The sequence below is a fragment of the Cebidichthys violaceus genome, unplaced genomic scaffold (genome assembly GCF_023349555.1).
Source record: "Cebidichthys violaceus isolate CVI_PGR_0920_01 unplaced genomic scaffold, fCebVio1.0.p SCAF_23, whole genome shotgun sequence".
Classification (NCBI taxonomy): Eukaryota; Metazoa; Chordata; class Actinopteri; order Perciformes; family Stichaeidae; genus Cebidichthys; species Cebidichthys violaceus.
In genome coordinates, this window is record NW_027176406.1 from 5066661 (window position 1) to 5082790 (window position 16130).

A 16130-nucleotide genomic window follows, 5' to 3' on the forward strand; every position below is an offset into this window, starting at 1 on the left:
AAGGAATTGTGGGGGAACCAGAGAGTGGGTTGTGAGCAAGGGAAAAGGGCATAGTGCTGTGGAAATACCATATTGACAGTCACACTGCTCTTCAGCTTGATCATTATTCTGAGTTAGTGGCAACAGATGACCTTTCCTGGTCAAGAGCTTAGTGTGGTTAAAATTCAATTGAGTGGAAGGGAGCAAAAAGGGAAAAAAAAAATAACATGGTAACCTTTTATTCTGCCATTGACGCTAACCTTGAACAGTGGGTCCCAAAGGGGATGAGCGCCTTGTACTTTTATGCGTGTGAGAGAATAGGATTTAGAGTTTTTGTGTGTGTGTGTGTGTGTGTGTGTGTGTGTGTGTGTGTGTGTGTGTGTGTGTGTGTGTGTGTGTGTGTGTGTGTGTGTGTGTGTGTGTGTACGTGTGTGTTGTGCATGCGCAAGAGTCTGCGTGAATGGAGCAAAAAGCAATTATTGCGTGTGTGTTTGTGGAATAGCACCAGAGATAAGTAGGCAGGCAGACAGGCAGGCAGGCAGGCAGGCAGGCAGGCAGAGAGAGAGAGAGAGAGAGAGAGAGAGAGAGAGAGAGAGAGAGAGAGAGAGAGAGAGAGAGAGAGAGAGAGAGAGAGAGAGAGAGAGAGAGAGAAATTCAGACTGGTTAAAAATAAATTAGCCATTGGGATTTTTACCATTTCTTCTCTTTGTCTGTCTCACATAAATACATACAAATAAAGTCTCAAAACAGCTGTACCTCCACCAAACTGACCAAATCTCTCGGATGCATTTCTTATCCTCAGCCATTTCACTGCAGACCTTTTCTCTTGTTCTCACCACCCACCCTTCCTTCACTTCTGTCTTCTCCCATCCTTCCCTCTTGAGGACTGAAACAGAGCTAATTGAAATAAATGAACTGGGGAGCAAATCAGAGTTGATTACATCGGCTGATTGCAAGCTTGTTGAGGGAATGTTGCAGAACCAGTCGGTAATGAAGAGCCTTGTTTGTATATTACACTCTCTTTGGACATTGCAGGCAGCCCCATGCTCTCATGGATATTGTTCCAACCCGTCTGTAGGGTCTGAAGAGGAAAAACACAACAGAGCAATTTCCTGTTTGTTTTTATTCGCACATCAATTTTTGACAAATACATTTGTTTTTCATTCAGGCCTCAGAATAACTGTACAGTATATAAAATTAGTACAACAAACACTATACACAGGATGGGCATCGCAGGATGGGACAGGAGGAGAGGAGTTAATTACTAGAATGTTTAAACGCCGTGAAAAGAATAGAACAGCGGGAGTGAATTGCAAAATTACACACGTTGGGCACACAGTCTACTGTTTGAGTAGGAGGAGGTAGACAGAGCATTAAAATTTAATTTGCTGAGTGGAAAATCATTCGTAAAATAGAATTCACATGCATATGTCCTTTCTGTAATATTTCACAGCTCCCATTTAATAATTTGAAGAATTCTATATTTAAGCCGACATACAGAGACAGACTGTAGTAATAATGTCATCTGAACACAAATCCTGGAGCTGCTGCACAGACTGTGAATAATGGAATAACATGGCGCTCTAATGGCACCTGTGTACCCCAATTTTACTGGGATGTAACGACAATTTCTGATTCACAGCTCTACAATTTTCTAAGGTAATCTGAAAGAAATATGTAAAAAAAAAAAAAATCTAAGATAGATTAAATTCTCAAAATGTAACACAATGACACCATTAACTCCAGTCTTGATGCTGTAATTTCTAGCTTAGATAGACAGTTGTCTGGATTCGTTTAAGATGGATTTTCCCTTTAAAGCGATCAACCACGCTCTGAACTGTCCCTAACCTCTTTTCACTGGCCCTGTGAAATTGGCACCATCAGCCAAAAGATGGACAAAAAACACAGAAGACTAGTCCTCGGCCTCTGAGGGCGTTTCGTGCTGCTGAAAGAGCAATAACCCTCTATCTCTCTAGTCCTATAATCCTGCCCACAGAGACACACAAATACAGTGACACAAAAATAACAGAATCATCTTTAGCACCACCAAAGAGCAAATCATATCAAATGAACAGCAACATCTTCTTTAGAAATTTCAACATATGAACAAAACAGAGAAACAGAAACCTCTGAGTAGGTGAGAAAAATGTGAAAACAGGTTATGTCAGCAATGCTTTCAAGAGTATAAAGAACTAATGCAGTTAAGACTATTTTAATCAACATGCTCTTAATTCTTGCCCTGGAATATCCCCAACCTAGTTGCAGAGGTATGTCGTAGCAAGTATATACCGCAGTAAAAAGGGTGTTAGTCTGACATAAACTACTGTAGCCCTTGAAAAGATGGAGGGCTCAAAAAGCTTATTATCAAACCCATAGAGGGAAGCAGTCCAATAAAGGAAACAACCTTATCTGTTCAAGTAAGTGTCGGGTTCAATAACTAGCTACGCCTTTTGAATACTAATCATTGTAATTCACTGAGCAAACTGCAGTTGAAGGGTAAAAAGGACAATATATCATTCCTGCACACAGGAAATTAATTATGGTGCTTGTGTGGAATTAATATGCTAGGCTAGTTCACAACTGCTATGCAATTGTCATTATAGCAAAATCAGAGCATGCAAATGAGAATGACAATGTTTCTGATTTATTCAGCTGCAGTCTTTGTTAAGCATTAGGGAGCAACTAGTTCATCCATGGTCTGAAATGTCCCACTCAGCCGACCCATACCACAGAATGACTGACTGCTCCTCTCCGGGAACATACACATCTGTCTTGTTTGTAAGTGGTCATCCTCAAGTGGTGCAATCCTCAAAATTCTAGAGGATCATTTACAGCACACCCAAACAGTGAGAGAAAAACAAAACAAAAACACTTGAAATTAAATATGTTTAATTGGAATATTTCCCTTTGGTAAATGTGCTTTGTTGCCACTGGTACACGTCCTCTTTCTCTACATTCTTCTTATTGTTGTAAAGCCACAGAACCAAACTCATTGGCTGTTGAATAGTCTTAAATGATATACCACAAACCCACCACATACAGGAACATGAAGAATAAATATTGCTTGGGGCAGCGGTAAAAGTCCAGTTTCCTTGAGTGAAAACTTTGCGCAGGTCTCTTTTATTTTTTGTTTGTTGTTGGCAAGATGTTAACCGTTGAAGCATACTCGTCCAACTTGGAATCCAAACTTCTGGTTGCTGTTGCCAAAGTCTGCTGGAGCCACATCTATAATAGGGAGCAGCTCTGCCGAGGGAGAGTCAATCTCTAGTTCAGTCCTTTCCTGACCTTTGCGGAACTGAAAGAGAAAAATTAAAGCCATTATTAGAATTTGCTTGGCTTAATAGGACTAACTAGCTCCCCCCACTCTCTGGCCTAAATCCCTGTACAGGGCTAATTCTTATTTGTCCAGCTAGTCCCTTTCTCTGGCATGTCCCTGCACTGACCTGGCATCCATCATGCACCGCATTGATGAAGGGACTTTTGGCTTGTGTCAGCTCCTCGTCATTGCTGCCCCGAAAGCGGAGGGCACGCTGATAGGAACGAGAGGTGCTGTCAAACCAGCCTGCCGAGTTCTGGCAGGTGTAGGTGAAGCTCTGCTTGGCCGTGGCACTCAGTAGTTTCAGGAAGGTCAGCTGAACTACATGCACAGGGTTCCCATCCCTGTCACTGTAGGAGAACTGGATGACACAGATAGAGACATTAGTGTTCTACATAGACAAATATATTATGTACTATAAACCCCTGATTAAACTGTATTGCCTTTAAATTACATACAATACACAAAAACAAGTTTTCTCTAAAAGAGACAAATCCACAGAAAGACATGTCTGAGTCTATAATCTTTCTCAGACAAATGTGAGTTCTAATTTGAATTATACCACTGAAATTACAAACCTGCCACCCTGTGCTGATGAAGGCGTTTACGTCAGCAAGGGTGAAACGTTTATGGCAACTTCTCTTCAGAATCGGAACAGACAGGGAAAGTAAAGTAGGTAGTAGGGAAATTAAAGAAAGAAAAAAAACCTTAAGCAGATCCAAGGACTCTGTGCGAGAAAATCAGTGAATTGCAATTGTGCTGGCAGCTCTATGATTATCTGAGAGCATTATGAGACCTCTGATCAGGTGCTCATGAAAGGCCAGTGCTCTGAGCGAGATGCCCTGCATGCTAGTCAATGAGAAAGTTGACAATGGCTCTTTGTGAGTCATCCAGAATGCTGAATTCAACTGCGGGCAATATCAAATCACAGGGTCTACAAAATTTTAACCTAATTATATAATATACAAATTTACAAATAATAAACTAAAAGGACATGGATAGACGCACGCACGCACGCACGCACGCACGCACGCACGCACGCACGCACGCACGCGCGCGCAAGCCTACACATTCATGTGAACACATTCAACAAATGCTTGCACCTCAATCTTATGCATGAACATCATTCAGGCACTCTCAATTAGGATGAGTAATTTAGCTGAAAAAGACTGCCTGACATTTGGAACCAGTTGAGATTAATGGTAGGAGGTTAGACTTTTTTTTGTACCTGCTTGCCTTTCCTGTATTGGCTGTACCAGCTTCCTGGCTTCTCTTTGTTCCACGCTGCTAATTTCACCTAGAAGCAGAGAGAGAGACAGAGAAAGAGAGAGAGAGACAGACAAAGAGAGAGAAACACATAAAGAGAGAGAGAGAGAGACACACACACGCACACACACAGAGAGAGAGAGATGATGTTGAGTCAATTTTAGGCTTAAGGGATATAGGGAGTGATTTTTGCTCTGATGTTATTTGACGAGGTCGGCTTTGTAAAGGCTGACGGCAAGAGATTGGAGACTTACATTCTCAATCCTCTTGTCAGGGTAGAGACATGTCTCTCCATCAGCTGTGAAGTTACAGTAGACCTTGATGGAGTCTCGGTGACAGCCCTGGTTAGGATCAATCCAGTAGTCTCCTACAAAATGCACAAAGAAAGGACATCGATCAAGCACCAGACGTGGATATAATGAACACATCGCGGGTTACGCAATGATAACATGCAGCTGGCGATATGATAAAGAGCATTTTGACTTAAAAAGGGGGTATGAATATTTTTCACTGGGCTAGTCTTTCCTGGATAAAACATTTAATGTGTTGAAATAGGCATCAATCATGAAGCATTGTCTTTGCTCACCGTCTTTGTAGTGCGGTTGGACCATAATGAGCTCTTTGCAGGTCCGGGCAGGGCTCTCAAAGGATCCCAAGGGCCTCCTCATCACCTCTACTTCCGTTTTCATGGAAGATAGGGTGGCAAAGACCTCTTCCATTCCCTCGGCGTCCTCCAGAGGCTGATCTCCCTGGAGTAACTCCTCCAGATCCACATCGTCCTCCCTGAATGGGGTGTCTCCTCCTGCCCGATCGGAGTGCCTTCGTCTCTTCCGCCTGCCCTCTCTGATAGGCAGAGGCTCAATCATTGAGGCAGGAGGTCCCTGGAGGAAGCAGAGAGAGGTGAGCAAGAGGTGACAGGGCAAGACAGAGGGTAAAGCTGGCACTGGGCCATGATGTGGATCATTCTCAGTACTCACAGGGGGCCCTGGGGAGCCAGCAGGGCCTCGATCTCCTCTGGGACCAACAAAACCCTGGAGAATAGAACAGGACAAAACTTTGTGTCAAGCATTTGTCACCTGGAGCCTCTCTCACACCACTTGGCTAAATCCCAGTTTTATCCAGGCAGATATGGCTGCGTTATAGGATTATCCAGCTGTGTGCATCAGCACTTTGTGGTCAAAGCATTGGCTCTCAAGACACACTGTAGTGGTTTTCATAACATCACACACACCAGAACCAAATCCTATTAAAAGGGTACGATTGAAAAACATCACACACAAGGCGAGCATGGCAGTACAGCCTCTTTTTATTTCCAAAGACATGCAGTAAACAAAGTAGAGCATTGTGAATGTGAAGCATGGTACATTTAAGCCAACAAACACTTTTTCTCTCTTCCCCGGCATATGTTCCCAGCAGCTGCTAACCAAGCTGAGGTGTGAGTACAGCGGTGGCAATGTATAAAGACAGATGACTGTACTCACTATTTCTCCCTTCGATCCCTTCTCGCCAGCTGCACCCTAAGAGTGGAGAGGAGGAGTAAGTTAGCAGTAAAAAGATAAATAAAAGTACATACTCTTCAAACTATCTAATTACTCAAGTAAGCGCTGCAAAATACTGTCAGCTATTCACTGAGAAATCTGGCACCTGCTTAGCGACAGGGCAGGTTATGGTCAAAATGATTATATTCACTACTGAGTAACAATGACAATAATAACAAGATTGTATGTTCTCTGGACAAAATGGTTCTTACTTTAGCTTTGCAGATAGAATCAGCTGCTAAATCTCTGCGATCCAAATCTAGTACTATTATCTTATTGTCTTTATTATGTTCTTCTCTTGATATGTGTGTTCTGTTTGTTTTATACTTGCAGGATCTTTGCAAAATATGTACATGTGTATTAACAAGCAGCAAACCACAGGTATAAACTTTGTGTGGTTCACTTCAACAGTTAGAATTTCAAAATATTGTTGGGTTATATTATGAACAATTTTGATAGGCAGCTTCTACATGAATTGGTTCCAGAAATATGTCGCCAAAAAGGGCGTAAACTGGTTTCAACGCATCACTGTAAGAGGGAGGCTTTTCATGCATCTCTTTTTACTTTGAGCATCAGTCAATGATGGAGAACTTCAGCTTAAAATGTTTAGTATAGCTTACCTTAAAAAAACAAAAACCTGTCCAAAAACAACTTGGGCATTGTCTATGCAACATGCAGTAAGCCTGCAACTATGTCTGTTTAACATTACTGCTTTTTGCCATAGGATGGACAATAACAGTATGTGAATAGGTTGATACATATATAAAGTTTCTTAAGACATGAACACATTCCTTTTGGGCTTAATACGCAAAAGACTTATCTCGTATTGTAGCTGACATCATACACTGATCATACTGAAAAGTAGATATATTAACAGCTATGTGACTTACTGACAGTCCAGGCGGTCCCAGTGGGCCAGTGGGACCACGTGTGCCAGGCGTACCCTATATATAAAGACAAGCATATCTTGTTAGTGAACTGAACTTCTTGTTGTGTAGAAGTATATCAGATGCATCGTTTTGCAACCAAATGCACCTCATCTCCTTTAGGCCCTTGTGTACCCTGGATCCCAGGAAGGCCTCTGTCTCCCTTCTCACCATATTCTCCTGGGGGGCCAATTAGACCGATCAACCCACCATGACCCTGCAGACCGAGACATGGTTCATCAGCATTGTTTCCCAGGGTTTAAACTGGTGCAGAGTTTTCTCTCTGTCAAGGGCTAAACACTCACTTTGTCTCCCTTGTTTCCAGGGTCTCCTTTTAATCCTGGAAGTCCTGGTGGCCCCTGTAAACAATGGCAGATGTATTAGTTGGCCAATGCACGTGGAATATTCTTCGGTTGAGTTGGGTTTGAATCCTGATTTATTATTATGAATGTCGCTCTCCATTAACAGGCAACTATAAGGATCTTACTATTGGTCCTGGTGGTCCAGTTTGTCCTGGTGGCCCATTTAACCCTTGCTCACCCTAGAGAAGAAACACAAGAATTAGAGATCAGTGTAAAGTATGCTGAAGCAATGGTTAAACGCAACCAGTGATGGAAGTTCATGTTCTGATGATTGTCAGTGACGTTGCTTCACACTCAACAAAGTCAGTACCAGCTTCAGACTAATGTAAACAAAGCATTTTACATTGTGTACTGACCGCTGAACCTGGGATGCCTCGAAGACCTTCCAGGCCAGACCTCCCTGGGTGCCCTTGGGGTCCTACTGGACCTGTCTTCCCCACTGGACCCTGGGTCCCTGTTGTCCCCTACAGAGCAGAGGGACAGACACAGGCAGCCAGGCATTATGACCAGAAGGGCTTTGCCGTAAGGCACCAAACACAACCACAGAGCTCAGTGCCAACCTTTACCCTTACCTTGGCTCCCTTCATGCCTTGCTTCCCTTCTTTTCCTGCAGCACCTACATGACCCTGGGGTTGAGAAAGACAATGTTGATTGCCATGATACTGACTGCAAACAAACACATATACAGTAGTGACGCACACATGTAGGCACATAAACATATACAATATGCTGAGCTCACCCTCCGTCCAGGAGGTCCCGAAGGACCTGGCTCTCCAGAGGCTCCTGAAGGTCCCTTCAGAGAAAAGAAAAAAGGACTAATGTTAAAACAGAAACATGTTATCATTCAGTCACTTAAAACTGAGAAGAACGTCCAGCCGTAAAGATGAAGAAGCAAAACCTCAATATGCCTGATTCTCCTGGACCTGTCTGCGGCATTTGACACTGTGAACCATCAAATCCTCCTCTCCACCTTCGAGGGGATGGGCGTCTCAGGCTCTGCACTCTCCCTGTTTGCATCCTACCTGACGGGTCGATCCTACCAGGTGACCTGGAGGGGGGCTGTGTCGGAACCACGCATGCTGACTACGGGGATTCCGCAAGGTTCAGTCCTGGGCCCCCTTCTCTTCTCGCTCTACACAACATCTCTGGGTTCTGTTATTCGCTCGCATGACTTCTCCTACCATTGTTATGCCGATGACACCCAGCTGGTCTTGTCATTTCCCCCCGCTGACACCCAAGTGGAGACGCGCATCGCTGCGTGCTTGGCTGACATCTCGAAGTGGATGACGACACACCACCTCAAGCTCAACCTAGACAAAACCGAGCTACTGTTCCTCCCGGGGAAGGGTTGCCCGCACCAGGACCTGTCCATCACCATTGATGATACCGTGGTGACGCCAACTCGGACTGCGAGGAACCTGGGTGTGACCCTGGATGACCAACTGTCATTCTCAGCAAACATTGCATCCGTTACACACTCCTGCAGATTCCTGCTCTACAACATCAGGAGGATTCGTCCCTTCCTCACTGACGAGATGGCGCAGGTTCTCATCCAGGCTCTTGTCATCTCCCGCCTGGACTACTGCAACTCTCTACTCGCCGGAACCCCGGCGTCGGCCATCAGACCTCTGGAGCTTGTCCAGAAAGCCGCAGCTCGTCTGGTGTTCAATCACCCCAAGTTCTCCCACACAACTTCCTTTCTCCGTTCTCTACACTGGCTACCTGTAAGAGCTCGCATCCAGTTTAAGACTCTGGTGCTAGCCTACAGGGCAGTGAAAGGAACAGCTCCTTTGTATCTCCAGGCCATGGTCAAGCCCTACACCGCCGCCCGACCACTTCGCTCTGCTGCCTCGGGGCGATTGGTTGCCCCGTCGCTCAGAGGTCCTGGTGGCCGATCGACCCGGTCACGGCTGTTTTCTGTCCTGGCCCCACAGTGGTGGAATGAACTTCCCACTGACGTCAGGACAACGGAGTCGCTGCCCATCTTTCGGCGCAGGCTGAAAACCCACCTCTTCAGGAAGCGCTACCCTGAGCCTTCCACTTAGCACTTATTGTATTCATACTAGCTTGTTGCACTTATTGTATTCGTATTACTTATAGCACTAACTGTTTTTCTTGTTTCTGTACTTTGGCTCTGAGTTATGCTCTGCTTCATGCTCTTAGATGCTTGTTTGGAAAAGGAAATGTACTTATGACTTCTGGTGACTAGTAGTTCTTTTGATCACCAATGTTGAATGCACTTATTGTACTTCGCTTTGGATAAAAGCGTCTGGTAAATGACTGTAATGTAATGTAATGTAATATGTCACAGATAGTACTTCAGCTAAGCATACAAGAGCAACTAGTGTTGTCAACATGCAAAAAGTGGGAAAATAATCACTGCTTACTGCTTTGCCAGATTCTCCATTGTCTCCTTTAGGCCCCGGTCCACCATCTACTCCCTGGATAAAAAAAGATCATGTAGAAGGAATAATCAAACAATAAGTTAATGACAAATTTATGGTAAAACAATGATAACAATAATACTCACATTGACGCCAGATTCTCCGGGAGGTCCTGAATCTCCAGGGAATCCAATAGGGCCCTGTGGGGACAAACAATGAGCTAGAAACCATCATATAGCAACAACATTTGAAAGAGTTAATGATCCAGAGAGACAGAGACTCACAAGGTTGCCTTTGGGTCCGTCCTCCCCTGGTGTTCCTCTGGGTCCTGGAGGCCCCGCTGCACCGGGAGGGCCAGAGTCACCCTTTTCCCCCACATCGCCTTTAGCACCCTGGGACACCGGCATGTGAAATGACAATCAATGAAAGAGCAAAGAAAGGATGAGGTTGAGCAAGACAGGAAGGAAAGATGGAATTAACGTGACTTACAGCAATGCCAGGCTCTCCAACTGACCCAGGGTTTCCAGCTTCTCCATCCTCACCCTGGTAGAGAAGGAAAGTACAAGATAAAATCACACACACACAAACCCCCGCTATTATACTCAGATGTGCACAGGCACACGCTGTGTAGTTGCTAATGGGAAATGCTGACCTTCTCTCCAACGATCCCAGGCTGACCAACTCCACCAGACATTCCAGGTGGGCCCTGTGGTAGGAGGACAGAGAACAGCTTGAACCAAAATATCATACAAGGGCAAGTTTGAAATATTCATTTGATTTTTGAAAATCAAGCTCTTTTTGTTGCTACTTGTCAGCAGTTCTGCTCACAGAATGCTGAAACTGGAACAGAATTATCACAACACAAGGGAAAATACTGTCAGGTTTGCTATGTGGATAGTGCCTGAGTTGCACAGTAGAGTGGATGCTATTTCCCCCTCTCAATCGGTTTGTTTGTTCGCTTGTGTAGGTGCATGCATGTTAGCGTGCACACACGTCTGTCATTGTGCTTTGTCTTGAGACAAACCCAGTAAAAGCACGTCTTCGGTAGAGTGCACAAACATGAGAGCTGAGTACTGCCACGCACTACTACCACTCTCCTGCTATCACCTGCTTTCTTTCCTCATATGCCATCCAACCACCATTTCGCTCTTTTCCACAATTCCTGTATCAATCCATTAATGGATTTGATCCTCTCTGCACCGCCGTATTTCCATGCTTTCTGTGATGAAGCCGTAGCGTGGCTCACATAGATTTCTGCAGCTTGCTGCTGAATAATTGACCGGTGTGAGAGGCTGCAGAGAGACGGCCATTACTAGAGGTAAATATAACTGCCTCTCAGGGATGATAGTCTAATACTTCTTAATGATTCATAAAGCAGTAAATATAACTCTCTCCCAGGGATTATATTCTAATACTGTTTAATAATTCAAGTTTCAAAAGCAGCGGATGGTCTGTGGCAGGAAGTGTTCAAATGAAGAGACTGAATATGAAGATGAGAGGCTGGGAAATATAAAATATGTTGTGCATAAGGATAAGCTATTGTTTAGTTTAAGAAGTAGATAATGCTGTGTATTGAATGGATGTCTTCTTGATTCCAAAACTGATACACCTTCATGTTTTCTGTATGTATCACAAAGGGATGCTGCTACTATCACTTGAAAATATCAGAACTCCAATACTTGCACAGGGTCTGTGTAATTTCAAAATTGCAAATCAAAAATGCAAGAATTTAGATTAAAGGTGCACTGTGCATGATTTGGCAACATCTAGTGGTGAGGCTACAGATTGCAACCAACTGATGTCCTCTCGTGTGCTAAGCGTGTAGGAGAACTATGGTGACTGACGCCAAAACGTGAATGGTGCCTATCTGGTGCCAGTGTTTGGTTTGTCCATTCTGGGGTACTGTGGGAATACGGCGGATTGAAGAGGACCCGCTTTGTATGTAGGTATAAACGGTTCATTCTAAGGTTACGAACGATTTTTATGTCCAGGTGATAATACACTAAAGACAACATACTTATTATATTAATTTCTGCCAATAGATACCCCTAAATGATTCACCCTGTTCCTTTACATGAAATCAACAAAAATAAGGATTTAGCCTCAATGATATAATACATATTTGCAAACCTCAATGAATTATCTTAAAAAAGGCAAGAACATCAGATTTGAAATGTAAATGAATAAATTAATATTTACAGTTTGTGTTATGAAGATGGATATGAACAGCTTGTTGATATAATTCGTTCTCCTTTCGCTTGCTTTAGAGTACCTGTATTTGTAATAGCGTTTTCTCTTGATTCCTTGCTCAATGGGACTTTCTATGTAATATCACTAATAGTCATGCTCACGTTTAAACCCACATAGGTCATTTTAAAAAGTCATGCTGTACTCTACCTCTCCACCAATGGACCCCTGAGGGCCTCGTGGGCCATGCTGTCCTGGAGGCCCCTGTGGAGAGAGAAATGAAATGTCTTGTTAGTATATCAGTGCAGACAATAAAGATATATACTGCATTAATAAAACATGCACAGGAAATACAAACTGAATGTGAGCTAGTAGATGGCCGGTGCCTCTTAAATTAAATGGGTGTTAGAAGTCAGGCCATGGAGGATTGCTTATGCAATGGCCCCGGGATTCATGATCATTATCGTAGTGACATGATGAAGACATCCAGACAGGTCATTACCCTCAATATGACACAAGCTCTGATTCCTCCCACCCTCCCATCTCTCTTATTCTCCCTTTTTAATAAGAAACCTCTAGTCTGTGATGTGCAAGACCATATTCTCTGAGCCACACTAACGTCATGTGATTTGACTCTTCTGTGCAGCTCAAGAGAGACCGGGAAGCAATTAATCCTAACTGTGCTCGGCTTCAGTTTCAGTTGAGTAGATGTTGAACTGTGCTCTGAATCACTCTGAAGTCTTGGAGGGAGCCTTGTGTTGTGAAGACACTGAGACAGAAAGACAGACAATCTGCCCAGAGAGAGACTGTGTGGGACTAGAGGAAACATATATCCTTCTGGCGGAGAGATACTTGAGCATTAGAGGGGAGAATCCTGTGATCCGCAACGCTCACACATGAATGAAACTTCCCCACTGAGTCTTGAGCGTCTCTCCTCTCTCTTTCTCTCTCTCTTTTGTTTTGGTTCCATTCTGATTCCCTCCCTAATCTGGCTGTGGAGAAGAGGGGCTATAGAGAATCTTGTTGAGCGTGTGTTCATGGTTGACAGCGTTGCGAGATGACTGTCACAAAGGAGGATGCTCATTAGACAGCCAAGGCTGAGGCTAATCTGATTAGCAGCTGTCACACCGTCTTCCTGCTCACAATCAGTGCTCCGCCTCTTCCTTCCACTCATCGCCTCACTGCGTCCTCTCTGTAACACTCGCTCTCTCTTTTCTCTTTTTGATCCTTTTCTTCATTTTACATAGAGGACCACCTCTTCATCCTGTAGGCTTGTCTCTCTTGCCCATAAAGTCACCGTCATTCACACTCGGCCTTGAAGATCCATCACCAATCGAAAAGACGAGTTGAGCTTGTTATAGGTGTTAAGGTTTCTTTTGCCATCATTACTCTGGATATCATTTTTATCAGAAAATAAAAAGATACAACCAAGGCCAACAGACTTAGAGATATGAGGAACAGAATTAAAGAGCAGTTGACTGAAGTGCTTATTTTTTTAACCAAGGCTGTATTCTCTAATAACACAGTTCTTGTTATACGCAATGGTAATATGGTTGACCAGTTTGCTGCTACTTAGCAGAGCTAATGTGGGAATTTCATTTCTTTGACTAACATCTTTAAAACCCAACATAAAGTGTAGGCATTGTTCAGTGTCATTGTGTCATGGTTGTGATATTTCTGTACTGTATGAATTACGTTAAAAAAAGGATTATCCTATACTATTAGCAGCAGAACCATCATTAACGTTATACGTTACACCTGTGCTTTTTCTGTTATCACAAGTTAAATTGTCGGCTTTGGAAAATGCTCAAGAAAACCACAGATTAAAATGTTTTCCTTAGTTCCTCAACAGATGAGGCTGATTAGATTGTTAGGTGTTGCGAGTTGTCGAGGCTATTACAATGGAAACACCGCTCTTAGTAATCTGTGAGCATTGATCTTGCTTTCTGTGTCTCACACTAGACTGCTCCAAGTGTAAAAACCATGACTGACTTTACTCTAAAGGTCTGTCAACACCTATTTGTACAACCGAAGTCTCAATGATATTGAGACTAATCAGACCAGAACAAACTGAGCCCCACTCAAGACCGCTGCCTGTAGTTTTAGGGCGGTGAGCGTTGATGAGTATCGGCAGAGAAAATAGGTTGATTCACAAGTTTGACACACAGCAGCAGGATCAGCACAAAAACAGAACAAAAGCAAACAAAACATGTGGCACTAATGAAAGTTTAAAGAGGTGGATTGTCTGTGTCCCAGCTATAGCTCCTACTCTGCTGATACCTTGAACCTTTACTAAATAAAATACAAAATTTACAATAATCTGGGAAACATGTCTCCTCTCTCCTCATTATCAGCCTTTTGTTTCTATAACAGGCTATAAAAAATACCATTTCCTCATCTAACGAAATAAAAATCATCCATGAAATTCCTTTTATTATTTCTCTCATATGAAAGCAGTACGAGATGCATTTTATAATGCAGTGTGATTGCATTGAAATATTTTTCCTCTGATAGTAACCTGTTTTCGTAGTTTCTGGGCTGCATTATCTACAAGCATCGAGCCAAGTGATTACACCTATAGTAACACAAACATATTCAATGTGTTATTAATGGGGTGTCACTAAAATATTGGTGTAGGTCCTGTTTTATTTGCAGAGTACTGCACCCTCCTGATCTTGCCAAATTGTGTGCATCATGTCATTTTTTCAAAACAAAGGGGGGTGGTCTAAGTCTGCTTAGACCATCCCCCTGTCCTGGTAAATAATTAATTGTTTTTATACTGATGAATGCATGTAAATACATGTTTGATCTATGAAACTGCTTTGGTACTGGAGAGAAAATGAAGAAAAGTGGAGAAACATATTCAAAGTTTTTTTGGAAAGTAAAGAAAAGGCAAATCGATATCCAATATCAGACAAGACCAAGACAAGTCAAAGTCATACCAATCATGAAACAAAGTGTAAGATGTCAGTAAAGTGGTGTTGAGAACAGACTTGAGACTGACACTGGACCTCAGCAATACACTTGAGCTGAGTGTTATATGTGCTGAGATTGCTGAACAGCACTCACCATTGAGCCAACATGCCCGCTCTCTCCCTTCTCCCCTGGTGGTCCTGGCATTCCCTGCAAATGAAGATATGGTGAGCAGCGCAGTCTCAGACATGAAATGAAGACAGAGATAAACCAGGGGAGGAGCCAATGGAGACGCAGTCCGTTTTTGGAATTGACAGTAATTCTTACCTGTAGTCCAGTAGGACCAGATGCTCCCTTAAAGCCTCTGTGTCCTTCATCTCCTTTCACCCCGTTCATGCCCTGCTGCCCACGAGGACCTGGCTCACCATCTGCACCCTGAAATATACAAGTACAGGTCACCACTGTTAACACTTCACAACCTAAACCAACTTCTCATACAATGGTGTGTTTTCATATAATGTATTCTGAGATTTCATAACATACTGGCAGTCCTGGTTGGCCCACAGGCCCTTGACTTCCAACAGGTCCTGGGGGTCCCTAGAAAAGCAGAAGGACAGTTCAATACACATTCCCTGAAGGAAAGACATGATTAAAACAATCTGCTCATTCCAACAGATGATGCAGAGTCCAGGCAAACATTTATCACAATGAATTGCAGCCTACCAGTACAAGTCAGTTTGTCCTCTACCTCCTGGTGATGCCAGGTGATGATGTGCTGCTAAAATTCATACTCACAGCTTCTCCTTTGTCTCCTTTACTGCCCTTCTGGCCTGGTCCTCCTGTCTCTCCCTATGGAGACAAATGCACACACGTGAACACACACAAACGACGACGAGAGAAAACACTTAACAGCTGTGCTGCAGTCCAGGTTCGCTGTCCACTTGCATAGACACGTACCGACCACAACGATGCTCAAATGGACCACAAAAAAACCATTAGAAAACTGCAAAGAGATGCAAAACAACTGTAGAGATACACAAAATAACTGCAAAAAAGGGGGAAAACAAATTTACCAAAAAAAAGACAACAAAATGGCCACAACGGCATATAGAACCTTAAAAAGATGCAAAGCACCTACAAATAGAGGCAAAACAACAACAACAAAAAGAGGCTAAACAACAAAAAAAAAGGCTGTGTGTCTTGCTCCTGTGTAGGAGAGGTGGAACAGGACTGTAACATGTTCTTACCCAGGGACCATT

At 43.3% G+C, this 16130-nt stretch overlaps 1 protein-coding gene across 1 annotated transcript in view; it reads right to left on the reverse strand.

Annotated features, from left to right (window-relative positions):
• Positions 1 to 1096: 1096 nt before the first annotated feature.
• LOC137878258 (collagen alpha-1(XI) chain-like) overlaps positions 1097 to 16130 on the reverse strand; it is a 31309-nt gene continuing 16275 nt past the window's right edge. Inside the window, exons 39-62 of the mRNA XM_068718485.1 lie at positions 15667 to 15720; positions 15415 to 15468; positions 15199 to 15306; positions 15028 to 15081; positions 12169 to 12222; positions 10424 to 10477; positions 10261 to 10314; positions 10056 to 10163; positions 9918 to 9971; positions 9775 to 9828; positions 8127 to 8180; positions 7960 to 8013; positions 7744 to 7851; positions 7513 to 7566; positions 7331 to 7384; positions 7135 to 7242; positions 6990 to 7043; positions 6043 to 6078; positions 5539 to 5592; positions 5148 to 5442; positions 4816 to 4928; positions 4524 to 4592; positions 3423 to 3656; positions 1097 to 3274 (exon numbers count right to left, since the gene is read on the reverse strand). Of these exons, the coding sequence (XP_068574586.1) occupies positions 3128 to 3274; positions 3423 to 3656; positions 4524 to 4592; positions 4816 to 4928; positions 5148 to 5442; positions 5539 to 5592; positions 6043 to 6078; positions 6990 to 7043; positions 7135 to 7242; positions 7331 to 7384; positions 7513 to 7566; positions 7744 to 7851; positions 7960 to 8013; positions 8127 to 8180; positions 9775 to 9828; positions 9918 to 9971; positions 10056 to 10163; positions 10261 to 10314; positions 10424 to 10477; positions 12169 to 12222; positions 15028 to 15081; positions 15199 to 15306; positions 15415 to 15468; positions 15667 to 15720 (2082 nt within the window). The 3' untranslated portion in view covers positions 1097 to 3127. The remainder of the gene's footprint in view (positions 3275 to 3422; positions 3657 to 4523; positions 4593 to 4815; positions 4929 to 5147; positions 5443 to 5538; positions 5593 to 6042; positions 6079 to 6989; positions 7044 to 7134; positions 7243 to 7330; positions 7385 to 7512; positions 7567 to 7743; positions 7852 to 7959; positions 8014 to 8126; positions 8181 to 9774; positions 9829 to 9917; positions 9972 to 10055; positions 10164 to 10260; positions 10315 to 10423; positions 10478 to 12168; positions 12223 to 15027; positions 15082 to 15198; positions 15307 to 15414; positions 15469 to 15666; positions 15721 to 16130) is intronic.